Source organism: Pimephales promelas, chromosome 16, assembly GCF_988280905.1.
Source record: "Pimephales promelas chromosome 16, fPimPro1.hap1.1, whole genome shotgun sequence".
Lineage (NCBI taxonomy): Eukaryota > Metazoa > Chordata > Actinopteri > Cypriniformes > Leuciscidae > Pimephales > Pimephales promelas.
This window is the reverse complement of record NC_142784.1, coordinates 10762139-10782957: the sequence shown is the minus strand read 5'-3', so window position 1 is coordinate 10782957 and position 20819 is coordinate 10762139. Positions and strand designations below refer to the sequence as shown.

General features: G+C 39.4%; 1 protein-coding gene across 1 annotated transcript; it reads right to left on the bottom strand.

The window, feature by feature from the left end:
* Nucleotides 1-1194: 1194 nt before the first annotated feature.
* Nucleotides 1195-18837, bottom strand: gpr206 (P2Y purinoceptor 14). The gene is made up of 3 exons (XM_039660065.2): nucleotides 18748-18837; nucleotides 5822-6252; nucleotides 1195-2687 (listed from the first exon to the last, which is right to left on the bottom strand). Exons 1-3 carry the CDS (start codon nucleotides 18808-18810, stop codon nucleotides 1994-1996), a joined length of 1188 nt encoding a protein of 395 aa, XP_039515999.2. The 5' UTR covers nucleotides 18811-18837; the 3' UTR covers nucleotides 1195-1993.
* Nucleotides 18838-20819: the final 1982 nt, after the last annotated feature.

Sequence of the window (20819 nt, the reverse complement as noted above, 5' to 3'; positions counted from 1 at the left end):
TCTAACATACTGTTTTACGGTCAATGACTTGAGTACTAATCAGCTGTCTCACGAACGTAACAGCACATCTATCCCCACATAACAAACCCATAACACAGCGAGGGAGAACTAAGTTACATAAAACAATCCCAACTACATATTTTACACCACTCACAAGGGAAAAGTCACTACTCACGGAGTGTGAGGCTTGCTTCCAGCTTTCCGCTACTTCTCTTTCAAGGTAGTGATGAAACGCGTTCTGTAGCGCTGTTTGTTCGCGTTCGGCTACGGTAGAAATATGATGTCACAACATGGCGACCTTCAGAGAAGGGGATTCTCGCGGTTATGGAGCTATAAATGTATAAGGTAATAAAACCATTACGGTTAATTAAGTAAGTTCTTTATACACTACTGAAAACATAGTTATGGATGTCATATTGCATTTCTGTTAATATATACTCAACTTTTTTACACATTGCACCTTTAACGCCGCCTTCACTCTGGCAGTTGAAATCAGCTCCGATGTGGCTGCGAAACGACCCGAAGTCATTCATTTCCTATGGAGATTCGCAGACCGCATGCGAATGGGTCCGAAACGGGTCCGACCGAGTGCGGTGCGAAGAAAATCGTGTGCGTTGGTCATCCGGATGCGTTCAAAAATTTGAACTCCTGCGAAAAGCTACGGACGGTTCCTATCCGACAATTCCAGTGGAAGTTGAGCGTTGCTATGGTACTGATAAACAAACCTGAATTATTAACTTTTAATATAATAAATAACGATTTTATAATGATAAGTTGTCATGTCATTTTTTATTTTCATGACTTTCTAACGTTTGTAAGGGCAATTAGAAGGTAGACATTGAACTATTGACCACTATATCACATTTTTTTAGCCGACCTGACATGTCAACGTCCTGAGCAACTTTCCTCACGCAGCATAACCCTCATCAGAGAGATCATACAGAACTGACAGAATCAAACTTTAATCTCTCCGCCATTTTTGTTCTACCCGCGTCCGACGCTTTTCACTGTGTAGTACGACGTCCGTTGGGAACGTATTGCGTATTACGGAGCTGATTTAAACTGCCAGTGTGAAGGCAGCGTAAAAGGGCAATATATTTAAAAAAAAAAAAAAAAAAAGTAATTCCAAACCTATAATGTTTCATTGTTTACAAATAAATCCACCTTTTTACAATAAAAATGCAATAAGGAATTAAAGTAAACAACAAGTAACAATAAAAAAGACCTTTTAAGATAAAAGTACAGCTTTAATATTTTTTTTTATTATCCAAATATTAATTTAAATGCTGTATTTTCCCATTGCAAGCAAGCTACATGTCCACATATATCATCTTAAATACCAATATTAAATACACTATTATTCAAAAGCGTTTGGTAAGATTTTTTTTTTTTTTATGTATTTGAAAGAAGTGCGCACCAAGGTGTCATTCATTGATCAAAATACAGTAAAACACTAATATTTTGTGAAATTTACTCTTCAAGTTTTGAATATATTTTAAACTGTAATTTATTCCAGTGATGCAAAGCTGAATTTCCAGCATCATAACTCCAGGCTTCAGTGTCACATGATCCTTCAGAAACCATTCTTAGATGATGGATTTCTGTTTAAGAAACATTATCATCAGTGCTGAAAACCGTTTGGGTGAAACTGATACATATTGTTGGAATGAACTGAAAGTTCGAACGAAGAACATTTGAAGTAGAAATAGTTTTTGTAATATTACAATCAATATCTTTAGTGTCGCTTTTGATCAATTGAATGCATCCTTGACGGAATCAGTTCATGATTAATCTTCAACGTTAAATGCAGATCGCTTTCAAGCTTTACCATAGCCACAGTGAAACGTTGTGCAAGGACCAAACCTCAGATGTGCATGATTTTAAGATGAACTGCTGCTACATTGTGTGCAATCTAATGATCCTTCATCTACATTGCACTTGTTTTGTTGTGGTTTCCTAAGTAAACTGTCATCCTTCCTGACAATCGTCTGTGTTAAATGAAACTTTCACGTCTGACTGTGGATATCTTTGTCTCAATGTAGGTCAACATGTTGCTCATTCGTCTTTGCTGTCCTCTATCGTCGCTGTCTCTCGTCGAATCGGTTTTCTTCCTGAGGCCCAGCTGGGCTCTGAAGGCCTTGCAGAAGATGAAGTATATAAGTGGATCCAAGCAAGCATTGAGCACTGATAGTAGGACAGTCAGCTCCTTCAGGACGTAGAACGCATGGGCTGTGCAGAGTTTCGTCTGAGGTTTGATAAACGCATAAGGCAGTCGCACCAGATGATAGGGCACAAAGCACACACAAAACACAAGCACTAGAACTAGCATGTTGCGTTTAGACTTCTTGAACTTGCTGCTGGATGTGGTCTGTATGGACATCTGAGCTTTTCTGACTTTTTGCAGAGTCCCCCAGTAAAGAGCAATCAGAGACACCAGCACAAAAATGAAGAGCACCATCGACACACTGTGAGTGATTTTGTAGGCCACGGTGAGCGGAGGACTGTGGAAAGCCTCACAGCCGATTTTGTCGGGCTTATGAATTTTACCCCAGGAGGTCAGGAGGAAGAGGATCAAGTAGATGGAAGATGTGGCTACCAGCGAGAGCCAAGTAGCTGCAGAAATGTGGTGGGCGGTACGAACCGTCTGAAGAGAATGAGTCTCCAGTGGCCGGACAATCTTCAGGTACCTGAGGTAAAACAAACAAAAAACATTTATAATACCTGTTTATGCTTGGTTTATTTCTGAAGAAAGCTGTAGTATCATGGCTTGGAAAAAAATGGATTTTCACCATCATTACTACAATCTGGAGAAAATTATTATAACATGCTGATTTGTTGGATGTAATTGTTGGATGTAACATTCATTATTATTATCAGGGTTGAAAATAGTTGTGTTTACCATTAAAAATTGGGTTAATAAGTAATAATAATAATGCTATTATTCATCCAGGGCACATCAAATTAAAGGGTTAGTTCACCCAAAAATGAAAATTAAGTCATTAATTACTCGTAATTACGCATGCGCGAGAACTGAACTGAAGAAATTGAATAAGAACGCAATTCTCGCGCATGCGTCGTGGAAATCTCTTGAACTCTCGTCTCAGGCCCAGGAGGAAGAAAAGGAATAGTCGAATAAAGTCGTTATTTTTGTTTTATTTCCGCACAAAAGTATTCTCGTTGCTTGATAAACTTATAGTTGAGCCACTGTAGTCACATGGGATATTTAAACATTTTCTTCAATGACTTTCTGGGCCATCAAGTTTCAATACTTTAGGAGCCTATGAAGCAGTGATCTCCAGCTCTCAAATTTAATCAAAAATATCTTCATTTGTGTTCCGAAGACGAACGAAGGTTTTACGGGTGTGAGTAATTAATGACTTAATTTTCATTTTTGGGTGAACTAACCCTTTAAACTTAACAAATACTGTTCTTTTGAAACGTGTGGACAACGATTGGTGCGTTCTATTATTCATCCGTCTCGGAGATCCGAATCGGACAACAGACGTTGCCTAGCAACACACCCCATTTCCTCCAATTTCACCTCTCGGACGTGCAAGAAGACACCGAGCAAGAATTCCGTTTTGGAATTCAAGATGGCCGCGCCCAGTGACTTGTAAAAATGAATTCTTTTCATTGTTTTTGAACCGCTTTGGTATTTTAAATGACGATTATGATCACTCGTATTACACTCGCAATTACTAACGTTGCTAGCGTTGCTAACAGAAGATTAACATGAAAAACATTAAATAAAGTGAATATTTTCAAGTTCATTGGCTGCGTTTTGATAAGGTGTAGTCATAATATTTTTTTTTTAATGTAAGTGCCTGGTATTCGGCCAGTGCTACCATTATAACAGCTTTCCGAGTGGCGTCCATTTTTTTCTCCGACTCGGACACGCAAAACATAATAGAACGCTTGAAGTGTGGACGTGATGTCAAATCCGAGGTCCGAGTCGGTTCGTTGACTATAATAGAACGCACCATAAATTAGGCATGCAACACCTGTTTTTAATTCTGATAACCATTATCAATTACGGTAACACTTTACAATATTAGTGCATGAATCATCGTGCACTAATACCTCTATTATTAATTACTAAGAGATGTACTAATGAGGAACTAACCTTAGCTACAACTTGATCCCATATGAATTCCTGCATGAATATACCATCTTAACTACACATTTGTATGTGCTTGTTAATGTATTAATTAACATTTCGGGGTAAACTAAATCAAACTTTCTCTAGTAAATGGACAAATTTTGTGGCCCAAAAGAAGAGTAAGAACACTAACTGACTAACCTAAATTGTCTGTTAATGTTGTTTTCTCTTGGCTGTTTATTAGTTTCCACACACTTGTGTCTTTTCTCCTGTGTGTTTCAGCCTTGAGTTCTTTCTGTTCAGTCAGCGCAGTCTCATCTCATATAACTGACGTTTTGGGACGTCTTTTGACCATACGTCAACATCCGCCATTTTAGGGTACCCTTTAACGTCGGTTAGATGACGTTATCGGATCCTAACCCTACCCCAGACCTAAAGGCCCGTACACACCGGGACGAATATCAGCGTGCGTTATTCGTCAGCGTTTTTCAAGGCGTTTTTTGTGTTCACACCCAAGCGTTTTTCGCTGACGATGAGCCGAGTAAACATGCAAATTCATTCGCTGACATTAGATGGCGCTTAATGTAAAACAGAAATAATAATAGAATACTATACTAGGGTGATCATATTCATGTCTCAATGTTTTATTATGACAGATAGAAAAAAACGAATGAAATAATGACAGAACCCAGACAGCAAACTCAAACTGACATTGAATCAACGTGGAAACGACGTCTCTCATGACATTGAAACAACGTTGATTTTGCTCATCGAATTAACGTTGAACCAACGTCAGACGCGGCTACTTCAAAGCTAAATGAAAATCGAAAATTGGTTTGCTTTCATAACGTTGAAACAACGCGTTGGTTTCAAGTTGATTTTCCGTTAGTTTTGAAAGAATGACGCGTCTGACGTTGGTTCAACGTTAATTCGATGAGCAAAACAATGTCAGATCAACGTTGTTTCGATGTCATGTTTCTACATTGATTCAATGTCAGTTTGCTATCTGGGTTATCTCTTCTTCGCCGTATGTGTGCTCGGCAAGACCGTTTTGGGTTTGTGTTTGAGCGCCCTCAAGTTGTGTTTTACTGTAACTTCAGAAGTACCAGACACGTGAGCAAACCCGCCAATCTCGTTGGTTGGATAGGTTTTGACGCGGCGCGTCAAAACCGCGTGTTTTTTAAAAATGACGCTTTTACGCGTGGCGTTTTTCGCGTCGGTGTGAACACTCACATTGGCGCCCATTGTTTAGTCACGAGACGTTAAACGTCGACGAATAACGCGCGCGAAATTCGTCCCGGTGTGAACAGGCCTTAAACCTACCCCGTCACCTAACTGACGTTAAGCGTCAGTTGTATGACGTCCCAGGATCGTCATGTAACTGACGTTAGAGGGTACCCTAAAACGGCGGATGTTGACGTCAGTTATATGACGTCTGGTATTGTCTATGTTAAAAGTGGTTGTGTTATGTATTCTCCTGCGATCTCCTGAGTGTTCCTTGTTTATTTTATTAAAGACTGTCTTTGTTCTCTATCACTTTCGTCATGTGTGGCATACGGCCACAGATTGTGACGATTTCACAACATTACTGTTTTACTGTATTTTTAATCAAATGAATGCAGCCTTGGTGAGCACAAGAGATTTCTTTTAAAAATACTACAAAATCTGGATTACTCCAAACTTGGAGGTCAACACAAGTAGGTGTTAGTAGATGTTGCATACCTGTTTGCAGCAATAAAATCCATGAAGAGAATGCTTGCATACATGTTTATATAGAAGGCTGTTGCTCCAAAGCTGCAGTAAATATTACGCATCATGTCTGAACTGCTGGCATAATTAGCAATGCGCAAAGGTAAACTAAGACAAAGGAAGAAGTCAGCTGCGGCCAGGTTCTTCATGTACACCGTGACGCTGGACTGGACACGCTGATTAGTGCAGAAATACACACGCATTGTGATGCAGTTCAGAACCAGACTGACAAGAAACACTAGTGAGTATGCAAATGTGAAAACAGGATGAGTTCGGATCCCTGAAAATTCACAGGTGGTGTTTTGTTCTGGGTTAGTGGTGTTTGCTGTGGTGTCACCAAGGCCGGTGGTGAAGCTGGTTAGTGGAACTGCAGTTCTAAGAACTTGTGAAACTGCTGACTCCATCTAGATGCACAAGAGAGACATATTACTCACCAAATGTACCAGTTTAGCAAATTTAAAGACTTTTACATTCATTGCATAGATGAATTTGTTGAATCTTCAAAGTAAAATATGATGTTACACATCATTCATAGAATTCAAAATCTTCACAAGTGTAAGATTATGTCTATAAAGCATTCAAATGTATTATTATATAGGTTTTTGGTGAGACACAAATTATTCTAAACCATTAAACATATTTGAAGGCCAACTGAAATGCCTTGAAACACGTAACATTATTCGTTGGTGTAATTTCCACTTAAACAGAATGACATTTGTGAACAAGTGACCAATTTTAACGCAGCTTCTGCATCTATGTATAATGTAAAATCTGATAAGAGGTGAAGTGCAGAGTGATGTCATCAAAATAATTAATCCATATTGGTGAAAGTGATAGACTGGAAGTTAGATATTCTAAATATGAATTGTCTTGGAGCACATTATAAATAACCTTAAGGCTAGCATATTCATACTGTACTAAACGCAACAACAACAACAAAAAAGTGTATTCGGGATTCAGTTCTAAAAGGTGAAATGAGGTGATTTGGCTGTATTTTAATGTAAAATGATCACTCAGAGAGAAAGATAAAAGTGAAAGAATGTCTTTCTTTCTTTTTTTAAAATGTATTTCTCAAAGCTCACATCTGAGTAACAAACCACAAGGAGAATATTCCCTTTCCAGTCTGGGATGATTGGTCTAATCTGAGCCTTATCTGCCCATCGGTTACCGTACCGGTCCGGATACCTTGTGATCTTTTTGCTAATGGTTAAAATCACCATATATATATATATATATATATATATATATATATATATATATATATGTGTGTGTGTGTGTGTGTGTGTGTGTGTGTGTGTGTGTGTGTGTGTGTGTGTGTTTGTGACGGGATAAATAATATAGTTGTGAGTTCTTTAAATAAATCCTGCAATAATGGGATTGTACTTCCTATGTGGTACGCGGGTGCCGCTATAGGCTACCATGCGCACGTACGATCTGCAGCAGAGTAAGAGAGAACTGCTGTGGGTGAGTCGGTTTCCGCAAAGAACGTACACCAGCGCCCAGCAGCAGCCCTACGCTTCTGCCATTTCGGGGTGAAAGCGACTCGGCAGTCATTTAATATACATTTAGTCCAGTGCAGAGATCATTTTTAGGTTGAAATAATTAGGCTAGGTGATTATTTAACTCACAACAGTTAACTTTATAGCAGTTAAAAAAGAAGTTGCTACTTAACCGGGCTTTTACCCCCACATAACAGGGAAGTTTGAGGATTTAATTCATTATATTACTCTCCACATTAAGTGTGATAGGTAAGAATAAAGTGATATCAGTTCATAAAGTTAAATGTTGTACTAAAATGTAAATGTTTTACAATAAATATATAACAGCAATAGAATAGCTTTACAGTAAACAGTTTTTTTTTTTTTTTTGCAGTACTAGCCTAGCCTATCTTATATTAATGACGCAAGACCATTTAAACAAACAAAAAATCACAGCCAATGTCCAAAGTGGCAATTAGTTATAGGATAACGGACACAGCGCATCAATGATCATCATGTTTGTAGCATGATCCAGGGGATTAAAACGTCCAAAATATATTTCAGGCCTAGTGAAGTTGGTAACTAATAATAGTAGTAAAAGTGTAAAGTTGCATACAATGGAAATACTCACTAATGCAAGAAAAAACTACCTCAAAAAACTGTTATCTGTGCTGTAGTCCAGTAACTCCAGTTGGAATTTTCACCCCGATATGGCTGCCGCGCTACCGAAGCGCCATCTAGTGGCTGTTACCAAAAAAGCATCAGAGTTTCGCCTCTTGTAGACCATTTCACAAGATGTAAACAACACTGGTCCAGAAGCACTTCCTGTTTCAGTTTGTAACTGTTTTCTTTATTTCACATGTAAAGAAAACATCTTAAAGGTGCCAAATGGGATTTAAAATCAAATCATACAACATGTTCCATACCAGATGGGGGCAGTATACCTCCAGAAATACCTCCACGGCCACGCGCTCTCTCATGTCTTCAAACAATATGGGCGAGTGCTGTGTTGCTCTGTCTCCCTCGTGCATATTAATCAAATCAATTGACGCGATAGTAAAAGGTTGGAAGACCGCAGTTTCACGTGGAGCATTTGGAGATTTTCAGAGATTAGAGACTTAATGAACAACATCTCAATACTAAATTATAAGGGCCGTCTCATAGACAAGTCGGTGCATTTCGACGATATGGGAAAATTAAAGCCCAGGCTATTATTTCTAGTTTTATGATATTCGATTTGTTCATATTACATTTTTATCATTAGTTTGAATTAATTTGACAGACAGCATTCCCTGATGTGGACCAAGCTAGCGTCTTTCAGAGCTGCCAACTCTCACAACACTTTTCACACACTCGTACGCCACACATCAATTTTGTCATGCACAGAAAAGGACACGGAGACCGATGTCAGCTCTCAGATTCTGTTCATTTTATTACGCAATTCAAACAATAAATGCAGTATTGGCGCTTTACACGACAGATCCCTAGCGCACGTGAACCGATCATCTCTACTAGCTAATGGTAAAAGAACACGAACACTGTTGAAAGATACAGTATGCTACAACTTACCAAAATGTATTCCTCATGCATAATATCGACCAATCATTTTTTTTTACCTCTTCCCTGAACTGAAATGTAGTAGTGGGCTGTATTTTCCACACGACTGACGTCAGGTTCAAGTACACACAAGCTGGAGCGAGCGCGACTTACTCGTGTACTGCAGTTTGGCTGGTGGTAACGTTGCCCGCCCGCATACCGCCTCCCATGGTCGAAACTGGTATTACGACACCTGCCGGGCCGGGGCTAGTAATTTAGCATGCTAATTCAGGTTAATATCTCGGCAGCACTATAACTTGTCAGTTTTTTAATGACATCATCAACCTTATTTCTTCTCAATCTTTTGATGCGTGTTGCTCATTTTTGGGATATTTTAACCTCAATTTTTACAGATGGCACCTTTAAAGATGTTTGTTTAACTTTTTGATTTAGTTTTAAATGTTCTGTTGGTTGTATTTTATCCCAGCTTTTATGTAGTGTTAAAAAACTGAAACAGGAAGTGCTTATGGACCAGTGTTGTTTACATCTTGTGAATGGTCTTTACTCTTTGGTTTCTGTACTAAGCTCCATACTAAAAATGGAAAAATGTATAATTTCATCTTAAATGATTTATGATTATTTGATGGATTGTTCATAAGAGACACCAACACTATCTCACGACCAATTCGTACGAATTCGACGCATGATTAAAAAGTGACTTATTCGTACTAATTCGTACGACCTCACTCGTACTAATTCGTACGATTTGTCTAAACCCACGTGATGGTTAAGTTTAGGGGCGGGGTAAGGGGTAGGTCATTCGTACGAATTCATACGAATTGGCCAATTCGTAAAATATGTACGATTTAGCAAAATCGTATTAATTCGTACGAGTGAGGTCGTATGAATTGTTACGAATTAGCCACTTTTTAATCATTCGTCGAATTAGAACGACTTGGTCGTGAGATCGGGTTGGAGACACAGATTAACAGTTAATCTGTGTCTCGCACATTATCGCAGACATAAAACAATCAAAATACTCATACAGACGGAAAACACGAGTGTTTTTCGTTTATGAGTATTCCAACTGCGTCATATTTGCCATGTGCTTTCTAACGTGGTGAATATATCTTGGATAGGTGGAGCTGTGAACCTATTCGCCATTTTCTCTCTCTTAATGCTCTGTGTGGAGGTAATGTTTTATTGTCAGTGGCGCAAAAAGTGGGTATGCGCTATATGCGGCGCATAGGGGCGCAGCACAATGGGGGGCGCCAAAGCGATGGTAAAAAAAAAAAAAAAAAAAATTATATATAGGCTATAACGGCAGCTATTTCTATATGTAGCTGCCGTTGTGCGTTTCTAAACGATTTCTGCATTCCTTCATTGTTATATAAAATTTTAGAGGACGCTAGGCTAGAGTAGAGCGCTGAGCGAGTAGGTACGAGTAGTTAGTTGTCGTCGAAAAAGATGGATAAAACAAAATGCTGTGGGGCTCAAAATAGAAAAAGAAAGAGAGAAAAGGAGATGGCATGTCAATTGATGCGACAGCAGCTAAATAACTGCATGCATTGCTGAAATCCAACAGGTAGGATTTAAAATGTGACATCCAGGCATAGGCTATCTATATCTCGGTGGCCATCGGGACTACCGGGAGATTCCCGCTGGGCCGACGTGCTTTTCAGACAATACATTTCATCCTTTTTTAATTTATTTGTCTTAACGGCCCACAAAACTCATACATCGGCGGCCCATTTGTTTGTTTGTTGTTTGTTTTTGTTTTGTTTTTTGCTTAATTGGCGGCGCTGTGCTGGTGTAATGCACTAGTAAAAAAAAATCAGCTTTAGTTTTTTTTTCTGACACACTGGCCTATGAAATATGTCATTATGCGCAAGTATCTTTCAAGTATAGAAATTAGTGCAAAACTAATTATGAAAGTTTCCTTTATTTTTCTGTGCATTTGTTTTACAATAGCCTTTATGGCAATTACTATCATGGGATTAATATAATAACTATTATTTTGTTGTAGTGTAATTTAGACAGACACTAACTAAAAGAGGATCAAAATTTTCTCTGTTTAATTTGCACCCTGAATATGGGTTGGAGCTTTTAATTTTGAACTCTCAAAGTGCACTAGTCTGCTGAATTTAACATTACAGAACACAACATTTTCTTACGGGGGAGCATGCCCCCGAACCCCCCTAGAGAAACAGAGGTCCACCTACCACAGTTTTACCTAAAATCCTGTGAGAAACACTGCTATTGCTGTTACAATGGAGCTTATAGTTTTCTTAGGGGGGGGGGGGGGGTTCATCAAGGTGGAGTAGCTATAGTTTAATTGTGTTAATAAACGACAATTTTGCACTTATTTTTTTCTGTTAGCTCTCATTTCTTCCTATTCACTTATTACACAGCACACTTACATTTATTTTATTTATTTATTTATTTATTATTATTTTTTTTTTGGGGGGAGGGGTGGGCGCTAAAATTGTTGCTGCATACCCCTCTGAAACTGGGTAGTTGCGCCCCTGTTTATTTTATAGTGTTTTGTAATTTTACTGTTCATAAAGTTGTATTTTCTGTTTTGTTGGGAATTATTTGGGATAAACCGTGTTTTATAATGTATGTAATTCATGGTTTCACTGAATCTATCAGATGTTATTTTCTGAAACGAAATAGAGTTATATAAGAAGGATGATATTGTTATACGATCACAAAACCAGAAAAAGGTTAACACTATGTAATTAACTGGAGAGTTTATTACATTTCATTATCATTTTATTTTTATTTATTGTTTTTGATACAAATGTACTGTGAACAAGAAATGTTCATAAAGATATTGAGTAGAGCAGAGTAAGAGAGAACTGCTGTGGGTGGAGCTGTGAACCTAACGATTCGCCATTTTCTCTCACTTAATGCTCTGTGTGCAGAAAATAAAGCTTTTCATCCACATTTTGAGTTCCTGTGTTGATTAAGAGTGGGGCAGATCAGTATCAAGAATCGAAAAGTCACACATATATATATATATATATATATATATATATATATATATATATATTCAAAATAGCTCCGTCAAGCAGTTACAGGAAGACACACAAAGAAGATTAGTTCCAACATGAAGTTGCAGGCAAACAGGCAGAGCAACACACACTAAATGTGAAAGACCGAACACAGAATGAATGTGAGGGATCAATTTGTGTCAGAAACTAGGGATGGGCATTCAATTAAATTTTCTTAGTCGATCGTCGGAAGAATTAACGATCGACTCTCGATTAATCATTACTATTTTTATATTCAAATTTATTTATTGAACTTTTTATATTATAAAAATGCAATGAGACTACAAAAATACAGCGCGTTTTTCCTCGATTAGATCTTTATTACAAGATGATCACCTTGTGGCAGTTAAACTGGGCGTTGGGTTAGGCTAAATTTGAAGATATGCGCTGCGGTGCTCAAACGCAACTGAACCTGCAGCTGCGAGTTGGCCCTCGTGAGACCCTCGTTTGTTCCAAAATAATAAAAAAGAATCATGTTAAACAATAACTTAACCAAAAACATAATAATATTTAGATCTGACAGGTTTTGTCAAAATGTATCTCAAAACAATCCAAGGCATGGAGTCGAGAAAGGGTGAGAGAGATTAGCCTACCAAACAATCGTAGGCTAGGCTAATTAAAGCCTCATAAAAAATAACTCGCATACAACTTCTGCTCCAGTCTACTGATTTGTGTTGAGAAAGATAAGCATGTTGATGACATAATCTGGGGTCAGATGCGACCGCAACCTGCATGGTGACCGCCAAGCCTTGTTTACACTTTCGCCTGGCTCTTCAGCGCGAGTCTCTGCAGACTGCGCACGCACCTCCCCAAACGGATGAGGCGTTTATACTTGACGCGCTCGCCTGATTGTGAAACACCGAACACCGCAATGACATCATTTTTGCCGCGCGCACCTTCACGCTCATGCGGACGCGTCGAGTGTAAAAAAATGCTTCAGTCCAGCCGCTGAAAACACCGCTCTGATGAGGGGACTGACGTTGCCGGGATGCACAGGTACTTCTGCGCTAACATGACCAGCCCGGGGAACACCTTCACTTTCCAGTCACACTACGCAACGCAGCAGCATTAGTTTAATGATAATCGATAACAAATTAACGTGATCGACGAAATTCTTAATGATCAATAATCGATCGTTGATTAATCACGCCCATCCCTATCAGAAACACAAACGTCCTGGTTGTGTATGCGTATGCGAGGACGTAGTCGACGTCGAATGAATGGGATCATGCCAGGGAGCCAGTCATCTTCGAATACTATTGAACGAGCCAATGGAATTAGTGTGCGTGATTTACATCAAACACTCCAGCCCCTGCGGCGTGGGTATAAATACAAGTGAATGCATGCACTAGTTGCTTTTTCGAGTCATCGGTGGTCCAGCAAGTAGTGGCAAGGGGACTACGCCCTCCGTTCCCTCCTTCAGGGAGCTGGTTCCACCAGTGCATACTAGTGACAGGCCTGGCTTTGGAAGTTCCGCCACGTCCGTTGCCGAAGGCTATGGAGGAACTTGACCGGGTTCGGCTAATAAGGGAACTCAACTATCCAGTCCATAGGAGGGGAATGGTGCAACCCAAGGGTTGGTGATGGCGCAGTTGATAAGACACATGCCTTTGGTGTGAGAATTGTTCGAATTCACTGTAAGACACCAATGTGTCCCTGAGCAAGACACTTAGCTCCTAGTTGCTCCAGAGGCGTGCGACCTCTGACATATGAAGAGTTTGGTTCCAAAACGCGATAAACGCCAGTTTTAAAAATAATGAGTTACTGCAAAAATCTGACTTTTCAATACCGACCAGATACAAAATAATGTTTGATTTTACGTAAAATGGGATATCCGCCGTGTTATTATGTAATGTTTTCTCTCTTTCTTTCCAAACCGCGACAAACGCCAGTCTCTCTTTTCTGCAAAATGCAAACATATCCGCTAAACCAATCGCAACGCACCATTCCACGCAATGTAAATAGTGACGGCAGCGCTTTAACTAACCCGGCTTCCTAGGTTTTCTCTATTTTGTCCTTTCGATCAACAAACAAACAAAAAAATGAATAATTTTGACAGCATTGGTGATCCTGCATGGGTAAACGTGACATCGCAATCGAATCATTTACGTGAGGAAGAAGATGGACTCGGGAGGAGGAAATGCCCGCTGTTGCTTGTTCTCACACGACAGCATCAAACTTCTGTCACGCTGACACACTGACCCCAGAGGATCTTTTGAAAAACTTTCAGTTGTTTTATTCAAAGTCAACGAAAACCGAGCAGGACCAAGCCAGTTTACAGCTGATCGCCGTCAAAAAAGTTCAGCGGCGACGTCCCAAGGTTGACAACAGCGATATGCATAACGTTAGATCATGCTTAATAAATCATTATTCATGATGATGTGCTCGTCTTAGTTAATGTTTTAATTAAGGTTTTGTTCATCCATGAAGTCATGAATGAAAAACGTTGAACTGTTAAAAAAAACGTTGTTAGTTCCTGATGATATTAATATGAATTAATGCATAATTCATTTATCCATGAATTCATGATAATTCATGACATGAACCCTTAAAATGTTACCGAATATTGTTATATTAAAGCAATGGATTTATAGTATGCACAAGAAATTCAATGTGTATAAAATTTTATTTTGATTAATTGCATTTTGAAAAAAAAAATTATTGGATTTATTGCATTTTGGGGGAAAAAAACGATCTGTTTTTATAATAAATCTTTGGAAATCAAAACCTGGATTTCATTTTTTATTGTTATTATAACCTACAAATGCTATGTGAAAATTTGAAACCGAAAATAGTGGTTTTCATCTTCCCATTTTCTTGCTAAAGAGAACACAGTTTTACTCAAATTCATCAAAATGGATTTATAGCGTTTTGGAACCAAACTCTTCATATATAGCAATTGTAAGTCGGTTTGGATAAAAGCGTCAACTAAATGAATAAATGTAATGTAAATGTAACCTGGAAAATTGTGGAGACCAGGAACCCAACCTTGTCCGTATCCGCCTTATAAACCAGGCTGAGCCAAAGATGGCACTCCTGAACCACTAAGGTGGACATCGCCAGACCGATCGGGCATGACACGACACTCGTGCCCCAGACGGTGAGGTCGGATGCAGCGTGGTGCTCACTTACAGTATAAGTGCACGGTCTGGGCTACCCTCGTGCATGTCCATGGGTGCCCTGGCCTGATAAACCTGCAACAGCAACCATGGCTCGCAAGAGGAAGCAGCTTGCCCACGCGGCTTTGTAAGCTCTGCCTGTCGGAAATGGATGAGAACACACAGGCCTTAGCGGGGAGACGGGAATCCCCCCAAAAGGCAGCAGCCGCCGGACACAGGTTCAACCGTGTCATGACAGACCGCTCCACTGGAAGAATAGCCTTGCAACCCTTCACCGCTCCTCCATTAAGGGCAGGGGTTCTCAAACTCGGTCCTGGAGGGCCACTGTCCTGCAGAGTTTAGTTCCAACCCTGATCAAACACACCTGAGCAAGCTAATTAAGGTATTTAAGGTGCTTAAGGTGTTTGATCAGGGTTGGAGCTAAACTCTGCAGGACTATGGCCCTCCAGGACCGAGTTTGAGAACCCCTGATCAAGAGTAAAAGCTATTCAGGCAGTTTCTGACAGACAAATGTGCCGTCCACAACCTAGTAAGCTCTCCATGTACTTCGGAAAAGAAAGTCAGTGGGGCGGCAGGCTGAGAACCAACACGGCCCGCCCCGAGATACCAATCCTCCAACCGAGACTGAACAGGACACGGTGGATTGTTCCACTCGAGCCCGACAGCCTTGGCGGCCCCTTTCAGCATAGCTGACATTTCTGGATCTGGATCTGGCAATGTTACACTCCCAGAGGGAGATTATCTTCTCCAGAGGCCAGCTCACCCTCCAATGCTGCGACATCTTTTCCTCTAGGGGGGAAGCCCAATTCAAATGGCTGATCGTCCATTACAGAGGGACCAGCAGGACTCAACAGGAATTCCATTGGTTGCGGCGTGTGGAGAAGTGAGGAGCCCACAGGGAATGGTTACCGGGGGAGACGTCCATCACTATCCTCCGATAACCCATCCCATTGCATTTTGAGCTATCCGCGTGTATGCGTATATGTCTACGCCATTAACGTCTGCGTCATTCCGCGTGTCCGTACACGCAGTCAAATCTCCAGTCATAAATGCCATTAACCCCAGTGACGGTTAAGTTTAGGGATGGGGTTGAGGTAAGTCATATCTTTTTTTTACCTAGGATGGAAAGGGAACAGTCATAAATGCCATTAACCCCAGTGACGGTTAGGTTTAGGGACGGGGTTGAGGTAACTCATATATTTATATAACATTAAGTCAACGGCGTTCATAAACACGCTGAAAGGCGATTATGCGTCTTGATAGCACGCCAAAAATGGAAATACGAATTGCCGTGTCATACACACGCTACTTCATGAGATCAGTCTGCACTGAAACAGTGAAGCACTTACTTTTCCATCCTCTAACCAGCCATCAACACACACACGAACATTTAGAAACAGCAGTTGAGAGCACAAAGCTCACGATCACCGCTGCACTCGCGCTGTAGAAACCACTGGGAGAGTCTCCCAGATGAACACTGACACATTCTCTCATTGTAAACAACTGCACTCTTCGGAGACATCAAACGATTGGCTCCTAAGAGAAAGGCAACTAGTGCGTGCATCCACTTCCATATTCATGTGTGATGTCAATTCCATTGGCTCGTTCAATAGTACTCGAAAATGACTAGCTCCCTGGCGTGATCCCATTCAGTCAACGTTGACTACATTTGACGTTCTCGACTGAAAGGGAACGAGGATTATAGAACACAGCTGAAACCAAGAACACAAATGAGGAGCGAGAACAAAAGAACACAACGCATTCTCACCCCAAGGCGTCACCTTTGACCATGCTTCAATATTTGACGTTTTAGGCGCCCTTTAGCGTCACTTACATGACGCGATCCTACGGCGTCATCTAACTGACGCTAAAGGAAAGCGTCAGTTAGAGGACGCGGTTAGGTTTAGGTATGGGGTGGGGGTAGGGTACACGCGATCCTAGGGCGTCATATAACTGACGCTAAAGGGCGCCTAAAGCCTAGTTCACACTACGTGATTTTAAGCCCGATTTAAGCCCGATTTGCAAATCGTTGAGTCGCCGACAAGTCAGGGTGTTATCGCGTGCAAATCGCGGGCGATTAGCGGACGATTAACGCTCGCCAATCCGTTAGTGTGAAAGAGCCAACAACGCATCAAAGACAGCTCGCAGACACCTCGCAGACAGGTCACCGAGCTCAGAAAAATATCTAGCATGCTAGATATCTCGAGCAGTCGCGCGACTCAATCTCAGTGATGTCATGAGTACAGCCAATCATAGCAACGCATGGGTTGAGGACACCAGGTAAATCTTACTTTTTCTTTTTTGCATTTTTTTTTCTCAGAGCAGATCGTCGAGCAAACAGTGTGCAGCACTAGTTTCTGTCTGACGTCCATATTCGCGTGTTGTGTTCTTCTCTGCAGTTTCGCGTCATTTCTGGTTCGTTTTATTGCGTGTTTTTCATGACAAAACATGGTTTCTAGACCAGATAGAATCGTGTTGTTGTCAACTCGTTATTTGTTTGATTATTTTCAGGATTTAGACCGTACTATAGTACTGAAACAGCTCTCATTGAGTCACAAATGATATGCTCTTATCATCCGATCGTGGTTGTATCTCTATGTAGTGCGTTGTTAACTCGTGTAGTGAGTTACCTCCTGTTGTGGATCAATCACGTTGTGTTGTGTGGTGTGAACAGCTAAACAACTTGAACACTCATGATTTCACTGAGAGCAAGTCATGTAGTGTGAACTGCACAGTTCAGCCTGACATTTTAAAATCATGTAGTGTGAACTAGGCATTAAGCGTCAGATATTGAAGCATGTCCAAATGCTTCCCAAGGCGTCAGTTAAGTGACGCCTTGGGGGTGAGAATGGGCTGAAGAACAATGATGAGATTGAAAACTAACTAAAAAGTCCATGATATTGAAACAAACCGAACATAATGGTGAAGCTACTTGTTGCAAAAAAGAAACAAATAAATAATAATAACAGTAAAAGGTGCAGCAAAAATTAGAAAGTTGCTCAATTTGGTGACAAAATCCAGTGACTGAGCTGAAAGTTTTCATGAAAGTGCAAACAAAATATATCAACACATTTGTTACAAAATCAGATTTAATCTCTGTTGTTGTGCTGAGAGCTGCATAATGTGACATTTTACATTAAGTTCAATGACTGGTAAAAACAGCCTCTTTTGCAAAGATCAGTTCTGTTCTCAGGGGGAACTTTAAGGTGTTCTTTTCTGCACCACAATTGTTGATACTGACACTGTTATGTATAATCTAAAGCATTCAACAAAAAAATCATTTGCAGCATAATCTATTATCAAGTATATATCAGACAAAGGAATCTATCACTTGTTGTTGAAGGAAGGACAAATGGGCATTGTAATCTACTCTAGTTTACTCAAGGCTAAATTCCTTTTCTTGATGTTTTGTTTCATACGGTTAACTGAACCAAATAACCCAAAATGGTAAATGTAATATGTTGGGATTACATTCATACTATACAAATTCATTCATACTGCACACTATTTACAAGTTGTGTTATGGTAAATACACATATTACATGATGAATATATTTAAGAACAGTTAATGCATGATAAAAAAAAAATATGCAATTTACTTGTGCATTGAGAAATTACCAACCTTTTCCTCAAACTGACCCAACACCATGAACAGTTTATGGTAGACGCTTAATTGCAATTAACAAATTAGCTAATCATATTTAACTTACTTGAAATCCACTTGTACCCAGGCTGTCCAGTGAGCTTTGATCTAGATGTTTCATACTTTTCATTCACTTCCTTTATAACTTCCTTCTGTATCATCTAAAGAGGAAATGGAGATTTGTATGCGTGTGTGTGAGATAATGAGTCTGAAAAGATGAGAAAAAAAAATGCAAAAACAGGTGGTTGGGTTATGACGTGTTGGTCGAGTTTGTGGTAACACATGCAAGATTCTGACAGAGGGCTCTGTCACGATCGCAACAGCACTATATTCACACACAAATGATCCTCTATCCAACCGTGTTCATGTTTTTCCTTGGTTGAACGCTCCAGTTGAAAACATATGAAGAGTTCAAATGCAAAAGCCTCTAAATGCCATTTGAAATTTTCTTCTAAAATGATCATTTTTATCAAGCTTGTATATTTAAGTTCAGTAATTTCACTTAAATGGCAATGAAGATTACCTATTAATTGCCATTTAAGTGAAATTACTGAACTTAAATATACAAGCTTGATAAAAATGACCATTCTAGAAGAAAATTTCAAATGGCATTTAGAGGCTTTTGCATCTGAACTCTTCATATCCACTCCATTCCCACCTCTTTTCCCCATATCCCCATCCCCATTCCCCATTTATTGTACTTATCTGCACGTTATGTCTTGCTCTGGTAACTGGACTGTCTTAAATGTTGTTTGTTTGGGGTTGAGTTAACACATATGAATGATAATGAAGATTGTTTATGCATATAATATATGGACTGAATTGTATTGCGTGCAACTGTCTTTTGTTTAGTGGAAATGTCTAATTGATTTATATCCTGTTGATTCAACCTCTGTCCTTCTTATGTGGCACTTTTTTGTTTACTGAATTTCCTTTACTATGCTCCCAATTGTATAATGAGCAGTGTTGTGCAAGTTTTTTCCAAACTGTAATACATTAGGTATTATTTGTTACTATTATTTAAAAGTAAATCATTACCTTACAATATTACTGTCTCAGAATTGTAATGCATTACATTACTCATGTATTACTTTTGAGTTACTTTCACCAAAATAACTAAGTAGAACTTAACTTTGGGGCTGTAACGATATGCAATATGAAACCGAAATCGCGATTCGCCACACAACTCAGATCCACGAACCTACAGAATCGCAACACACCTCTTCCAACTCCAGCGTTATTCTCCTTACCGTCCAGATCCAATGCTGCCTTATCTTTAAATTAGGCTATTAGTATTATTTGAAGTTAACATTATAAAATACGTAGACCTACACCACAAAACTAGTTGAGGATAAATTGGGAAGTCCAGCATTATGGACGACATTTGCAGTCAAAACTTGAAATAAAAATTCTCAGAAAATACATGTATTGAAACGTATATAGGCTACTTCCTTAAAGGACTCCAGACATTAGACAAATATCAGTCTATGTTTTATTTTTAATATTAGGGAAAAGACACACATTCATGCGTGACAAAAAAATAGGAGGCAAAATATATATTTTTGTAATTCTGTTAATTACACTGCGCAAATCAGATGAGGAAGGGTTGGCTCTCCAGTCTCCATAGAACTTAAAATATTCATTTTATTTTAGTTTTCGTGTTCGCATTTATGAGGAAAAAACAATGTTACAGACGCGACCGCTCTGAACTGGCACTAAAAGACTGCTTTAAAACTTTCACATAGTCTGTTGCCTTTAAGAAGTAAAATACACTGTAATACAACTGTAATACAAGCCTCACTGAACATGTAACGAGTAAAATATTACTGAAAATTGATTAGTAATGCCTTACACTACTGCGTTACAGCAAAAACTAATATGTTACTGTAATGTATTACTTTTGTAATGCGTTACTCCCAACACTGGTTACACATTAATTCAGTATTATCTGTGCATTAGTTAAGCATGAATTAATGCTTATTAGTGCACCCGTATTGTAAAGTGTTACCAGTTTTTTTTGACAGGCTTAACTGTTCATAACAAGACATGGTCAAGAGAAATTTGGTGATCATTGATCGTTGTCAATGTCCCAGCCGTGTTTGTCACTTATTTTGGTCCCCTGGAAACATTTCCGTTGTG

Bases quoted from the DNA above. Each gene is read 5' to 3' on its own strand.
- gpr206 (XM_039660065.2), bottom strand. From the start codon at position 18,810: ATGAAAAGTATGAAACATCTAGATCAAAGCTCACTGGACAGCCTGGGT. The intron at 6,253-18,747 runs GTAAGTTAAATA...TTGTGCATCTAG, and splicing joins TGGGTACAAGTGGATTTCAA to ATGGAGTCAGCAGTTTCACA. The intron at 2,688-5,821 runs GTATGCAACATC...GTTTTACCTCAG, and splicing joins GATTTTATTGCTGCAAACAG to GTACCTGAAGATTGTCCGGC.